A 22,687-nucleotide genomic window follows, 5' to 3' on the forward strand; every position below is an offset into this window, starting at 1 on the left:
AGTCTCCATTTCATATATTTAACATTTTAACTATTTTACCACACAGTTCAGCGGCACCTAGAATCAGGATTAGGTTGAACATTTTAGGCATCTAATACAGAATTTCCTATGATGAACTGTTACCTGTGTCAAGCAAGCATTACCAGAAATAAACATGGAAGTATTTATTTCTGTATTGGAACCCAAAAGGACTCATGTTAGAACTCTTGGGAAAGACGTGCATATGCCTTTGGTACCTTCTGACATGCGGCTGACTAGGAGGTGTCCGGGGACTACGTCCTCTCTGGTTGACAGCTTGGACCATCAGCCTTCCTGTACAGCTTACCCTGCCCTATCAAGCAATGGAAGAAAAATACAGATGTTATACATTTGAAAACAACAACAATTATGCTGTCAATATTAATTAACATTGAAGACTACACCAAGTGTTATGCAGTTGTACCAAATGCTGGAGAGAATCCCGTATTTCCCACAGCTGGTGTGTGCGTGAAAGAGAGCAGAGAGCTAGATGCCACCAAGGACATTATAGAAGAGCAGAGGATGCCATGGGGGAATCTACAGAAGGGCAAAAGAACCCAGGGACTCTATAGAAAGGCACAGAGAATGTGCAGCAATGTCTACAGCAATAACCAATGGCAGCTCCAAGCTTTGTCCGGCTTTGTCCAAGCTCTGTCTGGCTGTTGGGCAGGATTGCCCCAGGCGGATGCTTCCTCTTCACCATCACAGCTGCTATTCACTTACTTGTCTTTTCCGTCTCAGCCCAATCTACGCTGTCACCCAGCTGTTATTATTCTGTTAGTAAATTACTACTGCTATTGCACTGAAAAATGTGTGTTTGCGTATGGGACGTTGTTACATTCTGGGGAAAACCAGGCATGGTGAGTTAATGGGTAACTTATAACAAAGTAACACATTAAGCCACACACCCCTGGGATTTCAAAGTCACACCAAAAGCATACAAAACCAGCTGTACAAATACAGAAAGAGCCTGTAGCCAGTCAGCTATTGTTTGCTTGTACAAATATCTCTCCCTCCCCCCCAAAAAATAAAAAATCTAAGAGGTAGAACCAGAAAGCTGAATGGAAAGAGCAATAAATATTTCTGGCATGTATTCTTATGTGCTTGAACAACAAGGAATTTGTTTTCCAAAGCATGAGAAAGGCTGTGACAATTACACCACCACCACCACCACCACTGCTACTACTACTACTACTCCTTCTCCTTCTCCTTCTGATACTTAACATTTTAAGAGCACCTTTGAGTATTTAAAGGACTTCATATACATTAGTTTTATTTATTTTGTACATTTATGACCTGCGTCTTTCTTCCATCATGGAACTCATGCTGCAGCATCCAGGGCATTCTCCCCTTTAGGCACCGACCAGAATATCTGCTCACCCTCTCCAGGGGTGATGTGGCACTTGCAGCCTGGTGACTCACCTATCACCACCTGCCGTACTGCTGTGGATCTTGCTTCTGACAAATTCCCCTCTCCTGCCAGCTGCTGGAATTCAAAATGACTGCTTGAGTGGGAGCCTCTGCTTCTCCCTCCAAGGTGGTGTCCCGTTAAAGGGATGCCGGGGAAGGTGCTTTGGGGCAACAGCATTCGCCCACGCAGCAAGACTGGGGTGGTGGTGTTTGCACCCACTTTATGTATGTTATGGATCAATCCCAGATACGGCCTTGACCCCTGGTATCCCTCCAGCAGGTGGGCTGGAAGTGAGGGTGGCTAGCCCAATGCCATGCCAAAATCACTGACATCTGGTTTTGGTTTCACTGAGCCGTCCTGACGGGGTGAGTTTGTGGCATTTGGGCATGCAATCAGACTCACTCAGCTTTCTCAAGGCAGCTGCATCATCTTCCCTCCTCACCGTGCCCTGGGATCAACACCCCTGTAAGGTATGCCTGTATTATTATTCCCCATATTTCTAGGTGAGGAGGCAACTCAGTTACTGTAAGCCACCCAGAGGACTTTTAGGTTATGAGACAGTATACATATGTCTTAAGTTGGTTTTTTTTAAAATCCCACTGAAATACAAAGGAGGAAAAACATTTAAAAGAAGGGTACTAAATAAATACAGCTCCCCAAGTTCATAGTAAGAGAAAGGATATTTGAATAAAGGGATTTCCAAATTTGTAGCACAGTCTCTTAGCCCTTTATCAATGTGTTCTCCTCCCTAAAAGGACACAAAATGTAAAGTTAAACCAGCAAAGGGTTGTTGTTTTTTTTTTTTTTAAAAAAAGACTTTACTGTCTTCTTATAAGTGTTTGAAATGTGTAATTAGTCTTTTGGTGAGGATGACAGAGTGTGTCAGCCACATGTAGTAAAAAAAATTAAGAGTGGGCCCAGTTTGCAAACTGGAGTTAAGAGGTGAATCCTAGGTCTGGAGAAGCTGAAAAACTAACAAGACAAGGGTTGGGAACTTGTGGCCCTCAGTATGTTGCTGCACCATAAAGCTTGTTCAAAGAAGAAAGTTGGGTCTTTGTAATCATGATATCACTGTGCTTGTGTTTTCCCTGGAGCTGCATTGGACTAACAATTCTACAACAACTTTTTAAAAGCCGTAATACATTTTGCAAATGCAGGCTTCAAGCCAGCACACAATTATGTGTACTTGAATCTGGCTAAAATCCAGTGGGACTTAAGCACACATAATTATCTTCTGGATTGTACTTAGGATTATCAGGTCCTTGCCTGCAGTTGATGTCTGTCTAAAAACTCTGCAACAGAGAGAGCATTATTCTCTGCTACCCACTCAAGTCCACCATTTTCTCCTGTAAGTTGTGAGGCAAAAGTAGAAGCCTGTTCTGTGAAATAAGAGAGAGGACTTTCTCTGTGGTGCCTGCACATCTTTGAAATTCCTTCCCAGTAGACTTGCAGTGGGCAGTTGACACTTCAGGCTTTTGTTGTTATTGTTGTTGTTTAGTCGTTTAGTCGTGTCCGACTCTTCGTGACCCCGTGGACCAGAGCACGCCAGGCACTTCTGTCTTCCACTGCCTCCCACAGTTTGGTCAAACTCATGCTGGTAGCTTCGCGAACACTGTCCAACCATCTCGTCCTCTGTCGTCCCCTTCTCCTTGTGCCATCCATCTTTCCCAACATCAGGGTCTTTTCCAGGGAGTCTTCTCTTCTCATGAGGTGGCCAAAGTATTGGAATCTCAGCTTCAGGATCTGTCCTTCCAGTGAGCAATCAGGGCTGATTTCCTTCAGAATGGCTTTTAGAAAGGCCTTAAAGACCCATCTGTTTTAATGTCCTTCCCCAAGTAACACTACACCAGATAATAATACTAATACTAATACTAATACTAATATTTTTTTATATCCCACCCATCTGAGTGGGTTGTCTCAGCCACTCTGGGCGGCTTCCAACTTAATAAATACTACACTGAACAGTATTTCTTAACAGTGCAACTTTGGTAGTTGGCATTAAAATCACATAACCCCTAGTGCAGGGTTTCCCAAACTTGGGTCTCCAGCTGTTTTTGGACTACAACTCCCATCATCCCTAACCAGCAGGACCAGTGGTTAGGGATGATGAGACTTGTAGTTCAAAAACAGCTGTTACCCAGGGGAATTCATATGCACACTAGCAACTTAAAAAGCAACTTGTGCTGCTTCTTCCTTACCGGCAGACTCACTTCTAGTTTCACCTCAGTGACTTTCTTCACTGAATATAAGTTGCCTTTTAAACAAGGCCTACTCAAATAAGCTTTTTAAAAATACTAAATGCTCATTTCAACCCACAGGCAGCACTCTACACAACTTGTAAAACAACTTTTGGCACAATAGCATCTTCATGCTCGAGACTGCATTCATATGAGTAACAAAAGGCAACAAGCATGAACAGAATTGTAGGCAAGCTGAAATTATGTGCATTTGAATCTTGTTCATGTTGGCGACTTAGCAAGCCCACAAACAGTTAAGTCAGTGGACTACTGGAACCCAAGCAATGATCAGTGAGAGCAAACTAAAAGTTGAAGCCCATGTTCCCATTATCCTGGACAATCTAAATAACCAAATTACTGCCCATGGCCTGGGAATGAGTTCTTAAGTGAAGTTTTTACAGTGTACAGAAACATCTTTATATCTCTCCTTCGGTCATATCTATAAATTAGTCTTAACTATCAAGAGACGAGTACACTTGCTTCTTTTAAATTTACTATCTTCACCCAGGGTGCAATCCACACTCAAACCCCGTAAGATCGCAAAGCATCCCTTGTCCTGATAAAAGGCAACTGCTGCTCAGGGAGCACACTGTCTCACTTAATTCTTCATAGGGTGTTTCCATGCTACATGATGTTGTTGCAGAAGGAGCTAAAGGAAGAGAAATTAAAATGGCTGTTTTTAAGTCATGTGTAGTGCGGTGCCTTCTGACAGATGATGGACTACAACTGCCATCATACCTGGCCACTGGCTATGCTGCCTGGGGTCATGGGAGTGGAAATCCATCATCATCTGAAGGCAAGATTGGGGAAGGCTAGGTTGCACTATTCAAAGGTATCTTTTCACAACTACTTTTGAAAAGATTAAGCTGGTCAGCTCATTACCAACCTACTTAAATCTTCACTCAAACACCCTCTTATATGGACGCATTAAGGGCATCTGTGCTAGCTTTGAGGCCTACAGGCATACTTCCATTATTGTTTAGGATTACAAAGCATGGCGTATTTCCATTGGGTGATGACGCTACGCAGTTGGAATCTACATCTTCTGGTGTGAAAAGCTCATGTGCCGATCCACTGCTGCCCTTAGTCTCTAATGCACTGTTAAAAGCATACTGGAACTATGCTAAGGCCAGGAGACGTAATTGTGTTTATTTGGAAATTATACCATGACGAGAGAATATAAAATGACTAGATGAACCAAGCAAATGCTTGTCTTCGTTGCATAATAAATAAACTTCCAGATTCACATCCAGAGAGTTCGCTGATCATTTTCCAAAATAAATACATAAATCAAGCACCCCTTTGTCCTTCAGCCAAAGAGGAATATAAGCAGAACATTTTTAATTTAATTTTTTTTAAAGGAAAGCACTGCTTCAGTTGTTGCTTATGGTAATGACTAGTACTTAAATAATCAAAAGATGCCTGGTGACCTTCACAGAATAATGCTACCCCCATAAATCTTGAGCACCCCAGAGATGTTCTGAACGCTCAGATAATAACAGGTAAGAATTCAGCACAGTTGACAGAGTGGCCATGATCCACAAAAGCAGGCCCATCCACAAGCACAAAATGATGCATCTCAAAACATGCACCGCCACTGTATCCCTAACCCATTTTATCAACAACTCTGCAGATCCTGAGAAGTAATTTCACATGCAAAGGAGGAGGACTGCTATTTAGGAAAGGGGGGAGTGGAGGAGAAGACAAGCACTCTGGGGCACACATAATAGAGCCATGCATACCTAGAATGCTCACGGGACTGTAAGCCAAGATCTCTGGCTAGATTATTAGGGTAAATAAAGATTTTTTTTAAAAAAACAACTTGCTGCACTAGGAAACACTCTACAAAAGTGTCTCTAAGCCTATTGTTTCCTTCTGTATATTCCCTGCTATGTTCCAGTCCACACATTATCCCTGAGTGCATGCACACTCAAACATTCAGTGGTAAAAAACAACCACCCTGCATTGACTTAAGGTTCACGTGTCTCTGTGGCAATTGGATTTGGAAATGGCTTGTTCCTCAACTGGACTCTTTCTCCAGCATCCCTTTCAGATGGGTGTATCGCCTGTGTGTCCACATGAGACCCTGTCCTGGATATGCCTCCTGATTAGGTAAAGGACCCCTGACAGTTAAGTCCAGTTGCAGACGACTCTGGGGTTGTGCGCTCATCTCGCTTTACAGGCCGAAGGAGCCGGTGTTTGTCTGCAGACAGTTTTTTCTGGGTCATGTGGGCAGCATGACTAAGCTGCTTCTGGCGACACCAGAGCAGCACACGGAAATGCCGTTTACCTTCCCGCCGGAGCGGTACCCCTTTATCTACTTGCACTTTGATGTGCTTTTGAACTGCTAGGTTGGCAGGAGCAGGGACTGAGCAACGGGAGCTCACCCCATTGCAGGGATTCGAACTGCTGACCTTCTGATCGGCAAGCCCTAGGCTCTGTGGTTTAGACCACAGCACCACCCGCGTTCCAATGCCTTCTGATTAGGTGGAGGCAAAGCTACAGTAGTGCAGAGATGCAAAGAACTGCTATGTCTGGATGTTCCTATAAGTACCTATGCAGAGATGTGGCAAAACAACCCACTCACAGCAGAGGCAGATGGGAAGCAGGCAAGGTCACAACACTGGATTGGAGAGAGATGCAGCAGTCTGCTTCATTTGTGGACAGATATTTGGATCTTACAGGGGTTTTTATTTTATCCATGGGCCTTTGGGGATATATCACAAAACTATGGTTTGGTGGTGTTATATGAGAGCGCCTTAGGCTCACAAATTTTCCTGTCCTCTCAATTCTTCACTTCTACTTTAAAACTAAATGATGCTTCTTGTGATGTCAGAACTTATATAAACTCTGGTTAGTTTAAACTTTGGCTAGTAAACGAGTCAGGATCATGAACCATGGTTTCATCCTGAATTGATTAAATTAACCAGAGCTTAACCTAATCAAAGTTTCCCCAAGTTAAGACGTAACCAAGAACACTTCTTAGTTTAAAAGTGGAAGCTTCCAATATCCTCCTCATGGCTGCACCAGAGAAAGAGAGGGGGATGAACTCAAGTCTTGTGCATGCAATGCTATAACATAGCTTAGTCTTATGTCTGAACTGGCACAATTTCTGTCAGCAATGCAGTGTGCCCTAACAGAGCTCGGAAATTACTACTGTAGTGTCTACATGCATAATAGGAAATGTTATATATGTTCACAGCAGTGATTTTATGTAGACTCAACATTTATGTTTCATGGTTTTCTAATATTTGTGATACCAAACCGAGTCCTATGTATTTTACACAAAAGGGGAGGGGACAGTGGTGGCTCTCAAGCCTTTCAGCAACGGAACCATTATGGTTAAGTAGCCTAGCAACGTTCATAACAGGCTACAACACTCTCAAAGAGGATAAGCTGTGCTTTAGTGATAGAGCTCATTATTTTTAAATGTAATCCTACTTGCAATTTGGGTTTGGAAAGATCTTTGGTGCTACACCAAATATATTTTATTCTTTTGACTCTTAAGATTGCAATCTAGAAGAGGGAGGGAACAAAGTAGGTGTCTGGAAAAGGATGTGCCAGTAAGCACACTTCAGCTGCCATTCCTTGCCTGAGAACAACCCACACTCAGTTGGATGGCCTTACAAATAGTAATTATGCACTGGGTCAGGCTGTTGTTGCTTTAAACCAGGGATGATGTCAGGGACCGTGCTGAGGAGAGCTGCGCTGAGGAAGAATGGTGGGAGTCACCCCCTCCTCCAGATCCCGATTCTTCCCTGGAGAAGGACAGTGTAGATTTGGAACAGTGGTTTGCAGAGGGGCATAGTTCAGAAGGCAGAAGCTGGGAAATACTGGATGGGGAACAGCTAGCAAAAGAAACACTAGAAAAGAAAGAGTTAACAGATTCATAGTCTCTGGATAGTAGCTACCCCTCTTCCCCAAAGTCCCAGAGAGCTCAGAAAGTGGCAGAACAGAAAACATAGCAGCTCCAAGCCCAGATCACAAGACATAGGAGTAACGTAGCTTAATAGGGATGGAGAGGGGAGTGCATTTAATTGGGAGCGCCGCTATTTCAAGGAGAGGTGTTCTTTGTTCTCTCGCTGTGGTTATTAAAGTTTCTAACTGGTAAGAAGACTCCCTTTCCTTTGTTCTGTTTATCTACTGCCAAGGGGGTGGGGAGGAAGCCAATTCCCTGAAGCTTGACAGATGAGGACCTTGTGCCCCTGAAGGTCTTTCTAGAATCCCAATTCCTATCAACCCCAGCCACCATGGCCAACTCTCAGGGGTGATAGGAACTGTAGTTCAACAATACCTGAGAGAGCCCCATGTTTCCCACCCCTGCTTTAATACACTCAAGGGTGGTAATAAATGTACCATAAAAAAATTCCTCTACCTCAGGGATGGTCAATGCAGTGCCCCTCCAGACACTGCAGGATCACAATTCCTATTATTATTATTATTATTATTATTATTATTATTATTATTATTATCACCTTCTGAACCACTATTTGCACATAAAATCATTAGAAGCAGCTAAAAACAAAAGAACAACAAATGCATTTAAAACAAAGCAGCAACAGTAACAAGTGGGCATGCCTCACTACTAGTCATGCTGGCTGGGGCTGATGGGAGCAGGAGTACAAAAACATATGGAGTGCACTGCATTGGCTACCCCTGCTCCCTCTAGCCTACTGGAGATGCAAGTAACACCACTTCTTTGGTCTCAGGTTGTCATGAAACAACCTCCCAGTGAGACTGCTGTACCAACAGTTAAGGGCCTACTTTCCTTCTGGAGGATTCTGCTCTGGCGGTCACATTAGTTGACAAGCAGGTTTTCGACCTTGCTTCTGAAATCTTTTACCTAAACAGAGCAGCATTTGTTGACCTGAGGTTCCCAAGGGGCAACACAGGTTAAGAAGCGTATTATTTCCCTTGGCAATCACACAAGGCACTTGTGTTCTAACTTTTACTAAAAGAGCATGGCTTATCCTGCTGCCCTCTGTTAAGATGACCCCTTCTCTTTCTGCAACAGACAATGTCTTAGTTTGTTTGCCACTCCACACCATTGGCTAGCCTGGTGGGGTATATGGAAACACCCAAGAGGACATGCGGACAAAGGGTAAGTTTTATTATGGGGGACAGAGTGGGGAATTCAGCATGGTGTTGCCACTATTGGCAGGTGCCCCAGTTTTCTCGTAACATATAATTACCTCCATAGCTCCTTTGTTGCATGGACTGTTATATGGGAATACATATCTTTCTTGTTATTTGGGTACTCATGGGCTAACTTGTGAAGCTCCACACTGCCCCGGGGCTCAACTGGAAAGAGGGAATTTCATTACAGAAAAGGAGTTTGGCATATCTCTCAGCTGAGGGACTCCACGACTTCCTATAGCCAGTTGTGTGGAGCCTGTGATTGGCAAGGGGAATCCATCTATGCAGGTAGCCAGGCTAGAAACATTTAGATCAAAGTCAATCTCATTGTGATAACAAAAAGCTTTAGAAGCCAAGGGAAGAAAGGTGACAAGAAGGACAAAGAAGAAAGGACTGCTACTCAAGAGTAGGCTTCATCAGTGAGTCTGGTGAGCTGAGGGACTGATTAAGTTCAAGGGAAGTGGATGGCATTTTAATCTACTTTATTTTGCTCAAAAGGGAATATACTGGTTTTCGGTAACTTTTGCACTGCATAGTTTTTCTTAAAACTCCATACTTTTTCCATCTTAGTAAACTCTTAGTAAATGATTTACTTGTTTCATAAACCTGTATGGTCTCTGATTTTAACAACCACATGTTCAGAAGCCAATAACCTGCACTACCATAAAGAGGTTTCAGGGGGAATTTGTAATTCAACTTTGTAGAACTAGTCAAGGTGGGCTAAACTGGGGAAACACCTGTGTCAGCCAAAAACCCCCTTCCCTCAGGTGACATGGAGCCCTGACAGATGGCCATCACAAAGTATCAGGGGTAAAGTATGCATGACTGTTCAGACCTTAATCATCCTCAACATGGGGTGCATTAAGGTTGCACAAGAACACCGCCTAGATGGCAGTTGCTCAGAATCAGGTCACGACAGAAAAACCTCCTTCTTTTTAATAATCCCCTGGAGGAAATGTGTTTGCAACTTGGCAACATCTACTGGTCCCGCCCTATTGGTGTGAGATGAACATGGATGCTTTAAATATCACCTGACCCCAAATGACATGACCCATCAATTAAGGTAACTGAGAGCCAGGTTGTGAATGCTTTCGAGATCTGTGCCCAGGAGTATGCTTACTCCTAAGTCAAGACTTGGTTTACCTGAGGGTTGGCAGCCATGATAGTGTAATTCCCATCATCATCCAGGGCAGAAGCTGCAGTGTGGAGAGAGCAGGTCCCATCAGGTTCTCTTTGCATCCTGTAGTGCTCGCTCCTTTTAGATATTTGCTTCCCATCTTTGAACCAATAGATCTGTGTCAGAAAACAAAACGTAAGAGATGAAGGAGGCAGATACAGGAATCAGAACTAATAGCGTGAGCAAGCCTCACCGGCTCAAAAGGCACAATAAGAATATGGAACAAAACCCTGCCTTTCCTTCTCTTTTTGTTTCTTGCTCTCCATATGTCTAACAGTGGCTGGTGCACCTATCTGCTGCATCTGGAGATTTGCACTGTTGTGTGTGAGGAGGCTAGTGGTCCTCTCTTGTTGTTGCAAGAAGTTGAGCTGTAAAGTTAAGGGCTGCCACCAATGCCAAAACTGGGCAAAGAGGGTGGGCAGGTGCAGGCACAAACTAACAGCCTGCTCCTATTCCCTTACCTTGGATACAGCTACAAGTCTGAACTTGGTCAGACACCCATGCTTGCCTTACCTTTCTCAGGTGACTAAAGTGAGGGACAAGAATCAGCAGTGCCAAAACTGGGCTTAAAAAGCACTGCACTGATGTCATCTCAGGCAACTTTGTTCAAGTCACTTTAAGCTCCTCCTTCCTTTTTTAAAAAGGGGCAGGTTGTAAACAGTGACTTTCCTCCACACTGGAATTCCTGCCATATCCTGCTTATGTGGCGTGTCACCCCATCTATGCCTGAGGTTTGTTGGTTTACATTTTTATCTAGGCATCCCTATCTATCAGACATCATGAGTGGTTTAAGCTTCTTGAACTCAACACATGGAAAAATGTAAATCCTTGTACATTTGACCCATGTTTTTACACTGAATACAGGATGGTGGTGGGTGAGGGAGACAAATCTTAGCGACAGGCCCTCCTATATTGCATTCAACACACTGTTGGAACGAACAACACACATATAATCTCTCCTGTGCAATCAGAGATCCTGATTATAGCAGGTTCCTGGCTGTGTGCACATTTTGTGTGTGTGCTGGGTCAGTTCTGACAATCAACAAACGTATGTGGGTTGGAGCAGGACATACTGCCATGACCCTCTCCTCCCAAATGAGTGTACAACACAAACACACACAGGTCACACTAACAGGACTCTTCTAATGCTGTGATAACCAGAAGGCAAATGAGAGCTACTTTCCTACAGATATTTTTTTGCAGCTCGCAAACTGTTCAGCTGGGCAGGCCAAGTTTCTGTCCAGCAGAGTGAAACTAAAAGTTTGCCCAAAAAAGGGTGATGCGCATTTAGACTTGATCTTCATCAGTGAACATTCCTTCCTGCCCTTCCCTCTAATGGTTTCCTCACAAGATATTGCCACCCAGGATTTGTTTGCACTGAGACTAACATCCGTGCATTAGTTTATCAGTGCAGAATACATGTGCTGCTTATAATTACTTTGAAATGTTATCAGTAAGACAGAAAAGGTCGCTTTTATTTACCAAGGGTGGAAAAGGGCCCCCAAACAATCTCCCCCTCCCAACTCTTAGCCGCTGTATACAGAGTTATATTTGTTTGACTTCAGGACCAATCCCTAGCCTTGCATAAATACTCATGGAGGGATAGAACCGATTTCTTCAGTAACTCCACATTGAAGGACATGACGCTACGCTTAGGCTGCAGGCAGATACACATGTTAATCATCGGTAGTGGGAAGTGAAGCAGGATTTCCCACAGCATCAAATACACGTGGCCCCCAGTTGTACAAGCTGACCTGACAAACTAAGCCATCCCTCTTAGCATTAGTTACCTCTTTGAATGAGTAAGCTTACAAGGGCGCCGGCACACTTGACTACCCGTTTCCGATATTTATGAATGAAGAAGAGACTTGTGCAAGGAACTCATAGGAAGATCTTTAATCTCAGGGCAACTTGCCTGAAAGCTGCTGGTTAAAAGGTTCTTTTTGAGGAAGCATGGCAAGGAGGTGGATTAAGAGAGCATCCTCACTCTCAAGACACCTGGAGACCTCAATCACTTGGAAGGAATATTTGCTGTATTATTACATTCCCAAAAGCACAAAAAGGAGAGATGACCCAAAGCTATTACTGTATAGATTGCAACAGCCAATTCTGTCAAGATCATAACCTTTCCTGATGCAAAAAAATGAAGGGAATGTCTATCACTGTCCATCCAGCTCCTGGGAGTTCATACTTCCATGTAAGGTTCTCTGGCACTGAGAAGGACTGTGCGTCAATTTCACTCAGCAGTCAGCTGTATCTCTTCCTACTGCATGTGTGTGCAAGACTGCAAAATGCCTATGCTGCCAACAAGGGCTTGTTAATGTGTTCTCCTACACTGACATCACTTTTCTGTTTCACATAAAAAGGCATGTTATCATTTATAAACCTATAGGACTTAGCAAAAGCAAAGCTTCAAAAATAAGTTTGAACTTGTACACTTCAGATTTCGTAATGTTACCTGACATCTGTTGATCTTGTAAGAGCCAGTAATTGTTTTATAACATAACACACTTCTTTCATTACAGAATCAGAAGGCTTGCCAGGAAGTAGCGATACAGTAAATACCTGGTGTCCTAGATTAACACAACTATAAAGTAGCAAAATATGGGTTTTTTCATTATTATTTTTTTAAATCCTGCTATGCAACAATTAATGCAGGATGTCAATTCTGCCCCAAAGCCATAGTCTTTCCCCCCTGAAATTTACCATTATCACATATATGTTGCCTTTGTCTATTTTTGCAGTGAATTTTGGAGAAAAATTCTCAAGTTTTAAGTACAGAAACCTAAATTTCAGAACCACGAATCAAATTTTGAAATGCAAGATTTTCAATATCTCAATTTTCAGTTTTTGAGAATGTGAACAATAAAACTGTTGATAGAAAGAGTTACATCTGTTCCAAAAGGTTTTGTAGCTCACTATAAAATTCTGAATGCTCAAAAATAAAAAAACTGGGCATACTTTCAAAATTGTGCAGAATTATAATTTTTTTATAACTAAAAATATAATAATGATTAAAAGTTTTTGCCTCCTGTAACAACCACCTCTAGTGGCTGGGTAATAAATGTAATAGTTATAATAGTGGTAGAAATGTATATTAGGTCAAAAAGAACCAGAATTTCAGAAGAGTTCTTTTCGCAACTGGTTTTTAAGTTCCTGAAAAGGGAGTTGGCCATAAACCATTGCAGGCCCCTTCAGTACCCAACATGTATTATTTGGAAAACATAAGATCATTTCCTGAAATGACTTCCTGAATGCATGCTTGTGGAAGAAATCTTACATCAGAACTGGTTATTCTCATGTTATCCAGAACTGAATCTTAGAGCAAGACCTGACAAGAACTACGTACGGATCTTGTTCATTGATCAACTGTGCTAAAATATTATGTTGCAGAGTGACCTCAGACAAAGGGTACAGGCTAAGCAGTTACAGGGAATCGGGAAGATAAAATAAGCCTGGTGATGTCATTAAGTCAGTTCAATTATACATGCTGATATCTTCATCAGATATATAATACTGCAAAGCCTCTGATCTGACAACAAGCCCTGGTGGTGATCCAATTTGTGACTTCTACTTCTTGCCCTTTTAGAGAGGCTTTTTATGGGTTTGGCTTTGCCAGCCAAGAGTACATCAAGACTTTGTGTAAAAGATTCCCTATCTCCATGGCAAACCATTCTCAACAAATATGCGAAGAGTAGAAAGAAAGCATTCCTCTGATACAAACGATTCTTGGCTCTGCCATTTGGAATGACTCAGGGTGAATAATTGGCCCCAGTTTCAGAACATATATTGTCATGGGAAGAGAGATGAGACTTCCGAAAACCACGGTAGTGGTTCTGGGAAGTTCTTGGCCACTATGTTTCTGCCAGGGTTCGTAATTCTAGGCATAGTTGACCACTGCTATTGACACCAAGTGGATGACAACAAGAGCCCGCAGGAAGGAAAACTCCAAATTCATAGGCCTAATTAGGTACTCAGCAAACACATCTCATTCCCCATGATCGAAGAATGCCATGATGCCTTGTATGGGCTTTTCGCTCCACAAAGTTCCACATGATAGGATCCCCAAACAGCTTTGTTTACCACAAGGATGCATTTCTCGAGATATCAGATGGTAAACGGTCACACCTTCCAGTTCCACCGAGTTGTGAGAAGAGCCTTGAAAGGCACATACAACCTGAGCTCTGGTATTACATGGCCACTGCACTGGGAGCTGAAAGCTGCCACAGGGTGAAATTTGGCGACCATAGGCTCCATTTGTGTGAACTGCTGAGCACATTTAACCAAAAGAGAAATTGTACAGAGCATGGTGCTGGTAATGCCAAGGTTGCAGGTTCAATTTCTGTAAGGGACAGGTGCATATTCCTGTCAGTTTGCATTTCTAAGTACAGAAAGTATTGATCTGATCTTTCCTATTCTCCTTAATTCAAGAGGGTTCTGGAAACTTCTCTGCGTGAAAGAAACCAGCAGAGCGTTCATGGTGTTTGCATTATTCCTTCAGAGAAACTGAGTACAGCTGACTTAAACTGGTTCCCTTATCTGTTTTTGTCAAGGTAATGCTGACTATAAATGTAAAGCAAGTAGGAGTTTCACTTTCTCTTTTTCTACCTCTCTTCCTTCTGGTGTGGTGTTTTGTACATCGTATGCTTAGTGTTAAGGTTTTAGACTTAGAACTTTAAGTTAAGTCTGCTGCAACTGGATTTCTTATGGACTGGGCCAATCCTGAATGTATTGGATTTGTGACCATTATGCTCATTTGCCTTCAGTAGCAGTAAAGCTCTGCTGGATGAAATATTAATTGCCTCTGGTCTTTTTTGGGAATCCTGCAACGTGTTTAAGTTTTTACTCTGCTAACTATACAATGGAGTTCTGCTTTGGATCAATATTGAGTAGAATTACATGACAATTCCTTGCATTGCAGAGGGTTGGACTAGATGATCATCAGGGTCCCATCAACCTCTATGATTCTATGTTTCAATCGAAAGCCCACTGACACTTTGTGTACACCTCCAATCAAGTTTCTTTTCTCTTACCTTTGGGTTTGGGTTTCCAGCCACTCTGCAGGTGAAGGTGACTGGCATTCCTTCAAATATTTTGTAGTGCTTCAGCTTCATCTCAAAATACGGTGCCACACTGTTCTCCGGGTCTTCTTCTCCATGCTCGACCTCATCATCAGACTCTTCTACAGGAGATCTCTCCAGCCGAAACTCAATCTCACTGATCAGCCTCTGCTCAAAGCTGGAGACTTTGTATTCCTACCAAACAAGAAAAGCTCAGCTAAGTTTCCAGTTAGTTAACTTCATTCTTCATATATCTATATCTATCTATCTATCTATCTATCTATCTATAATTACAAAATCCATTAGGATTGCACTTAAAGTAGAAAACTGTATTCTTGAATGTAAAACATAAGAATCTCTGGGTGGGATTCATCTACCTAGCCTTGTCAGCAGAAGCCCAGAACAAGGACTTCCATTTGTGCAATGGGGCATCTTCTCCCACCACACCTCCAAAAATTTCATGGGGCAAATTGGAATGCTTGTGCAGATAGAATAGCAGTATGGTAAATCCAGTATTACGATCTTCCTGCATTGGGAAAGGAATTGCATATGGTAACAGTGAATTTATGGTACAGCTGGAGATTGGGAAATTGTGCAAGGATCTACCACGTGGTCACATTCCATGTCCTCCCATTATTTATTGTTTTCTCAATAAAAGCCACCTGAAGTGCCAAATTCAGAAAGGGAGGGAGATGGTTGCATGCAATAGAAATGTTAGAATACTTTGAAATTCAGCTGGATACCTTCTTACATGCGCCAACAAGGAATTCATTTAGACAACAGGTAGAATTCAACACTACATTCTTCCATTCAGATTAGCTACTGACAGTCATCCCTTTAGATGTCAAGTTAATGCAGGATAACTTGCTCTTGGTGGCTACCATCCAATAAATGTATCACATAAATAAAATAAGGTCTGGCCATACAGCACAGCACAGCAAAGCTTTAAAATGTTAGCCACAAACATTAAAAAACTGTGCATAACAAAGAAAGAGATAAATTTATGGAAACAGAAATTTGTAAAGTCAGGAAAGGAAAAGACATCAGAAAACAAACAAGTCAGCAGACAGCAAGTCAAGAAAAAAGAAGAGAAGCGAAACCTTTTGGGCATCCTTGGGAGTCACTACAGAAGCACTGAGAGAGCCACTTCCCTGCAAAAGGCAGAAAAAGAAGATAACACCGAAAGTAAGGAGACTCAACTCCAGCCCGAGAGAACTCATCAGAATGCGCCACATGTTCAGATTGCCAAGTTCAACTAAAAATAATTTTTTCAAAGTTATTCCAACTTTTCATCTCACTTCTGGACCTGGGTTGTATCCAAAAGTGCAGATTACCTATTGATGAAGCAAAAATGATGACAAGATGCAGAGACTGTGGTTTATCTTGAGACAGTGAAAGATCAGAAGGAAAGAAGGGGCTAGAAAGGAGAAGATGTTAAAATTTCACTTCCACCTTATCCTGTGAGGAGAAAGCACTTTGTCTTGTTTAAAATATTGCTCATGACTAAATCACCCTTATTTACATGATTTTATTCTCTTGTTCAGGCTAACTTCAGATGTCACAGTTTTGCCAATGTAAGAGGAATCATGCATCCATCTGTATGATTAAACAATTGCCCCAACCATAATAGTTCTTCCAGCAGACACAGTCTAGGCATCCCATAAAGTCTTCAGGTCCCCCCCACCCCTTAAAATTATGCATGTAGTTAATTTAACCGATGGGCCTACATCCATGTTTCTTTGGTGAAGGCTTTTCGTATACTTCCTAATCAAAGCTTTGGACTTTCTTGGATTTTTCATCATTGTCTCCTTCATGGATATAACCTGTGGCTCTTCAGATAGTGTTGGATTTAAATACCCAGCAGCCCCAGAATGGGCAATGGTCAGGGATGATGGGAGTTCTAGTCCAGGAATACCCACAGAGAAACAGGTTAGCTATCCTGGTTTAAGGACTGGTTGTCTCCCTCACCTATTGTACTGGCTACTGAAGTACATACAGGAGCACTTCTATGACCTTCAAGAAGAGAATGGCACTATCCATTCCTTCCTACATATACAAAAAATGGGAGGAAGCCCCAGAGGGACTAATGGCATAGGGGAAATGGCAGAGAAAATAAACATTTTTCCATGTTAGTGGAACGTTATGCACAGTGCTTTTTTTCTGGGGGGACGCAGGGGTACGCATACCCCTATTGTGAATCTTTGTACTTTGGGCCATTTACTGCATTTATTTTTCCCAATTTGAACTATAAAATGGTGATTCTCTTCAGTCAAAATGAGAGTACCCCAAAACATTTTTTTAAAAGAAAAAAGCACCAGTTATGCATATTCATGTGGATGATAGAATGTCTAGAATATCTGTCACACTGGAGAGGCTGACTAAGGCAAGAACTATTCGGCACACTTTTGGCATTAAAAATAAATTTCATTGAGTCCTTTGATGACTATATTATCAAGAGTTGGAATGTGCATCAAAATCCTTTTCTAAAACAGAAGCACAGCATTATGGGCATACTGGATAGCATGCTATTATGGGATTCAAGTGCAGCTAAGATGCACATTGATAATCTGGTTAAACCCTCTAGACCTTGGTCTATTTTTCCTTCACGTAAAGAAGGAAACTCCATTCAGGCAGCCATGAATCAGTTGTGGGGGCATTAAGAATGCCTCCTTCAGCAATAATCCACGGTATAAGCCTAAAACCCAAGTCAGGCATGATTCCCTTTACTGCAAAAAACCAATGCTTTCAATCAGCCCTCAAACAAGCAGGCAGAGAGAACCAAGAGAAATAAACTGGCTATTTTTACTGTGCAAGTGCAAAGCTACGTAGCCGCACCTGTCCTGCCAGTTCTTCTTCCGGCTCTTGAATATTAAATACGGTTGCAGCGCTGTCAGCACCTAGCAGTCGACGAGCCATCTTCTCCTCGTAGGTTAACTTCTAAACAAAAGGAAAGAGAAAGAGAAATTAGCATCAGTTACTGATAAGCAGATGGGCAACACAGCAAACAGCAACTTCATTACAGGAGTCAGTTCTGAGACTTGCTCATGCCCTAGAGTACTTCCCCCCCCCCTGAACAAAAACTGGAGGGACATTTTACCCTTACAGCCCCTATGCAAATGCTCTTATATAAAGTACGTAAAGGAAGCCTATCTTCTGTAGTTTTACATGCCGTTAATCTGAGCAACAAGTTTTAGAGTAAGTTGGCTTCAAAAGCTATTTTCATTGGAGTAAGACTCTCCTGTCAGAGGAAGGGAACCTCTGATTCCAACCCATTGTAAGACTACACATCTATTATTTCTCTTCTTCTGCAGTGTCTGCTTTACTTCAAGGTCTATTTTGCCAGTTTACAACTGTGCTTTGCCCCGTTCCATGTGCTGTATTCTACACATTAAAACCAAAATACAGTGGTACCTCGGAAGTCAAACAGAATCCATTCTGGAAGTCTGTTTGAATTCCAAAACATTTGGAAACCAAGGTGCAGCTTCTGACTGGCTGCAGGAACTCACGTCAGGACGTTTGGGTTCTAAAGAACGTTCGCAAACCGGAAAACTCACTTCCGGGTTTGCAGTGTCCGGGAGCCGAAATGTTCGACTCGCAAGGCGTTCGGGATCCAAGGTACGACTGTAAGTGTCTCCAAACCAAATATGTGGCTCTACTGATTTTTGTCAATAAAGATCTTACTGCTACGTACTGGTTGGCCATTGTTCAGTAAGTCTTCTTTGAAGCGAAGCTTTCTTTCCAGGTCCTGAATAACAGCATCTTTTGTGCCCTGAATTTCTTCATCAGATGCAATCCTAGCAGTTCTGCCTGTTTTCTTTGGAAATCCACTGCAAAGAAAACATAGATAATTTACAGACACTGTGGGTGCTATACAAAGAGAGATCAGTTACCCCAGAGTATTATGGTTTCACGCACCATCTCCATCTTGCTCCTCTTCCCACTCCCTGTTCACTTGTCCTCCAATCAATAAAACCATCCAGAGGGAGAGACCAAGGCAAGCAATTACACCTATCACCTCACTCTGGTCAGATGAACAAGCAGTGACAGCAAGGAGGACCACCAGGACCAGGAAGAGGTTGACAGTGGGGCCCCTTTAGTGGTATGATCCTTGGCAGGTCCCCAACAATGCCAGCCCCAGTGTTGGCAACTAGCTGGTATTACTCATTTCTTTCTAGAATGAATAAGTGAAACCTTCTCCTTGAAGATTTACACGATGTGTGTGTGTTGATAAGAAGAAAGCTTCAAATCAGTTAGAATAGCAATATTTCAAACTCCATGTAGGCTCAGTATCTGTAATTTGCTTGAACGTACCACAAACAATATATAAAATCCTACTTACAAAATTACAAATAAATGGGCAGAGCACATGTAATTGTTATGTTCATGTAAGAACTTGGGGTGGGGTGCCAGAGCAGGGAGGTTCTTATTAATCTGTTTCTTAGCATGACCTACAGAACCAGGCTGAGGGCCTTCTCGGTAGTGATGCCTGCCCTGTGGAACGCCCTCCCATCAGATGTCAAGGAAATAAACAACTATCTGACTTTTGGAAGGCATCTGTGGGCAACCCTGTTTAGGGAAGTTTTTAATGTTTGATGTTTTATCGTGTTTTTAGTATTCTGTTGGGAGCCGCCCAGAGTAGCTGGGGAAGCCCAGACAGATGGGTGGGGTATAAATAATAAATTGTTGTTGTTGTTGTTGTTGTTGTTGTTGTTGTTGTTGTTGTTGTTGTTATTATAGCTTTGTCTATCAAAACATTTTTTTTCCAAATCTGTACAAAATGTGGGAGATATAAACATATTCACTGGAAACAATGAATTCAAAATTAGCACACAAATTGCCTGGATTGTGCATAACACAATTTGGGTAAGCCTGAATGGGCAAGTGTGCTGGGATACAGTTACAAAATCAGGGCCACTTCACTCCTCTTCCTGCCGCGCTATTGAGAGCTAAGCCATGGTTTGGCTTTGCATTACTTATGAACTCCAAACAAACCAAGGTTTGTCTTTGGCTTACTGCTTGTGGTCTGTTTGTAGGGAGTCAAAACACAAGCTTGGGTTCACACATAATGCTAAGCCAAACCATGGCTCAGCTACTGGCAGTGTAGCAACAGCAGGAGCCAAGAAGGTGCAAAGCAGCTATAATTTTCTTCTGACAGTGTACCAACAGAATTGCACTGTTTGGCTTAATGTGACAAGCAAACAAGACCAATGACATTATGCTGCATCTGCCAAATCCAAATTTAAAAAGAACATGTTGCTGGTATATGACTCCAAATAAGACCAGAACCGTAAAGATACTGATCTCCACTGCTGGAAAGACAACTTTCCCTTAGCTGAAAGGGAAGTGAACTGAAAGGGAACATAACCACAAGTGATTACTGTATTCCACTCTGCAACCATTCTGGATAATTATTAATGAAATTAAGAGAATTATAAGCTACAATATACTCTAAAAGATCTTTTGGAAATAAGAGTGTTACACTGATATTAATGTTCACGTTTTTTTTCTTTTAATCCATACACATAACCCCATATTAAGCAAAATCTATTGTAATTTATTTGTTCAAAGCCTTTTCCTGAATTTCACATAAATGGAACTTGTGTTCTTTGGTATCTAAAAAAGAACCTCAATACCACCGCCTGAGCCCTTTTTATCTAAACCAAAAAGCAACGTATTTTTTTAAAAAATATAAAATAAATATACAAGTTTAGGGAAAATAAAACCAACTATGTTTTTCAGCTATTGGATATTATCCAAAACTTACCAAAAACAAAACAAAATTCCCATTAAAGAGTAAACTTGCATTAACTTCAATCACCCATGAGACCCCATTCTAACATGGCAAGTGCATAGGCCTCTAGCCAGCTCAGTAAGCCAAAAGCAGCAAACGGTTGGCTTGTGCCCTACCAAAAGACCCTGAGTAAATAAGGCAGGGCACCCTTCCCTCTCTCTCAATAGAGTATGACATATGCTTTGTAGCTTTGTTTAGTTGAGACTGACAGCAGGTCACTTGTCATTAGAAAAATGTTTTTACTGCAGCAATCACTTAGAAATAGAAGTAGATAAAAAGCATATGGGAAATAAACCCTTCCAGATGCAACCATTTGTCAAGGTAGAAGAGGTCAGTCCTTTTGGCTACTGTGCCAACCTGGAGAGTGCCTCCTTTCCCATCATAGGAGCCAACTCCTAGGGGACGAGGTCCCTTCAGCTCCCCCCCCCCAAATTTTTTGAGGGGGTCAGGCTCCTCCAAGGTTGATGGGCATTGCCGTTCAAATGATGTGTGCATGCCACATTATGTGATCAATTATGTGAGGTGGGGCTTACCTGCCCCCCCTACATTTTATTCAAGTTGGCATCCCTGGCTTCCCATTAAGCCAAATTACTGGCCAATGCTTATTGATGAGTAACCCACAGCACTCCATCCGGATTATGAATGAGACTTGGCGCATCTGGACAAAGATCTGCTTGCGTCCTTCATAACTCTGGGCAAATTTAATAAAATCAATTTATGTTATGCAAATACTGAACATAACTGTGGATAACACTTACATTGCTCTTCATAGTATCTGTCTACAAAATAACATGGCAGGGGCGGGGTGAGCCACTATGAAGTTTCTCAGAGATATTTGATAAAAGTTGGGACAAGTGCAACTATGGGGAATCACCCATGTTTATTGTGAAGCAGCAGCTTCAGAGTATTCTGGCTAAAACCTGTGTTCCAGCCAGGCTTTTGTCCTGTCTTCAGGATTCACTTTCAGAACAGGATTTATTAAGGTGCCAAATGGGACTGAGGACAACAATGTTCTTAATGCCTCGCTTCCTTCAAGTGTCAGTTACAGAAAGGTAGCCGTGTATCTGAAGAAGTGTGCATGCACACGAAAGCTCATACCAAGAACTAACTTAGTTGGTCTTTAAGGTGCTACTGGAAGGAAAAAAAATTTTTTTTGTTTTTCCTTCAAGTGTGTCAGTACTGCTGCTACACCCACAAATGTATTCTGCTTTGGTATAATAAAAAACAACAACCCCAAACCTTAAAAAGTGTCCATATTTTGGTTTTGTTTCCAATAGATAAGGAGGAGCACGAAGAAGAAAAAGTTGTTGGAGCCCAAACTGCTGTTACTGAAGGCTATGTGAGTCAGGACTCCCCAACAACCCTCCGCCAAAAAAATGCGGGGAAAGGAAGAGATCAAGAGCTCAAACTGCCTCTTGTAATCAAGACGTTGGCTGCAACCCAATATGTATGGGATATTGTAGCTTTGAGTTAGTGTGTTGGGCACTTTTACTACAGCTGGCAAAGGGCTTGTGCACAAAAGACTGCATTAGTCAACTGAAGCCATTATCTGTGACATCATGTGCATGCACACATTTATGGCAGAAGTCTTTTGTACAGCAGATCAGCCAGCTTCACTTAGAAGGTGGGATATGCTGCTTAATGAATTGCTTAGCAGCATGATGTATTGTCTTCCTTTCATATTGCTTATGAGCATCCTTGATCAATGAAAGGAAATGATAAAAACCAGTGGACACTGGGTGACTTGGTAGTTACCGAAGCAAAATCAAATTCAAAAAAGCACATTTAGATGAGACAACCAGCTGCTTCCACTCAAATAAATGCAACCTCTTTCCCCCCCCCGCCACATAACATTCC

The 22,687-nt window shown here is 42.1% G+C and overlaps 2 protein-coding genes across 4 annotated transcripts in view; one reads left to right on the plus strand and one right to left on the minus strand.

Annotated features, from left to right (window-relative positions):
• CBR4 (carbonyl reductase 4) overlaps window positions 1-22,687 on the plus strand; it is a 291,935-nt gene that overhangs the window by 31,293 nt on the left and 237,955 nt on the right. The window lies entirely within an intron of this gene.
• PALLD (palladin, cytoskeletal associated protein) overlaps window positions 1-22,687 on the minus strand; it is a 215,441-nt gene that overhangs the window by 12,421 nt on the left and 180,333 nt on the right. For 2 of the 3 annotated variants that reach the window (XM_053402876.1, XM_053402877.1), the window contains 5 exons: window positions 18,731-18,866; window positions 17,875-17,976; window positions 15,013-15,234; window positions 9,946-10,095; window positions 237-331 (listed from right to left, as the gene is read on the minus strand). In XM_053402876.1, the coding sequence (XP_053258851.1) occupies window positions 237-331; window positions 9,946-10,095; window positions 15,013-15,234; window positions 17,875-17,976; window positions 18,731-18,866 (705 nt within the window). Of the gene's footprint in view, window positions 1-236; window positions 332-9,945; window positions 10,096-15,012; window positions 15,235-16,139; window positions 16,191-17,874; window positions 17,977-18,730; window positions 18,867-22,687 lie in introns of all 3 variants that reach the window. The other variant, XM_053402878.1, reaches the window with a different exon arrangement.

Source organism: Podarcis raffonei, chromosome 9 (assembly GCF_027172205.1).
Source record: "Podarcis raffonei isolate rPodRaf1 chromosome 9, rPodRaf1.pri, whole genome shotgun sequence".
NCBI classification, from domain to species: Eukaryota; Metazoa; Chordata; class Lepidosauria; order Squamata; family Lacertidae; genus Podarcis; species Podarcis raffonei.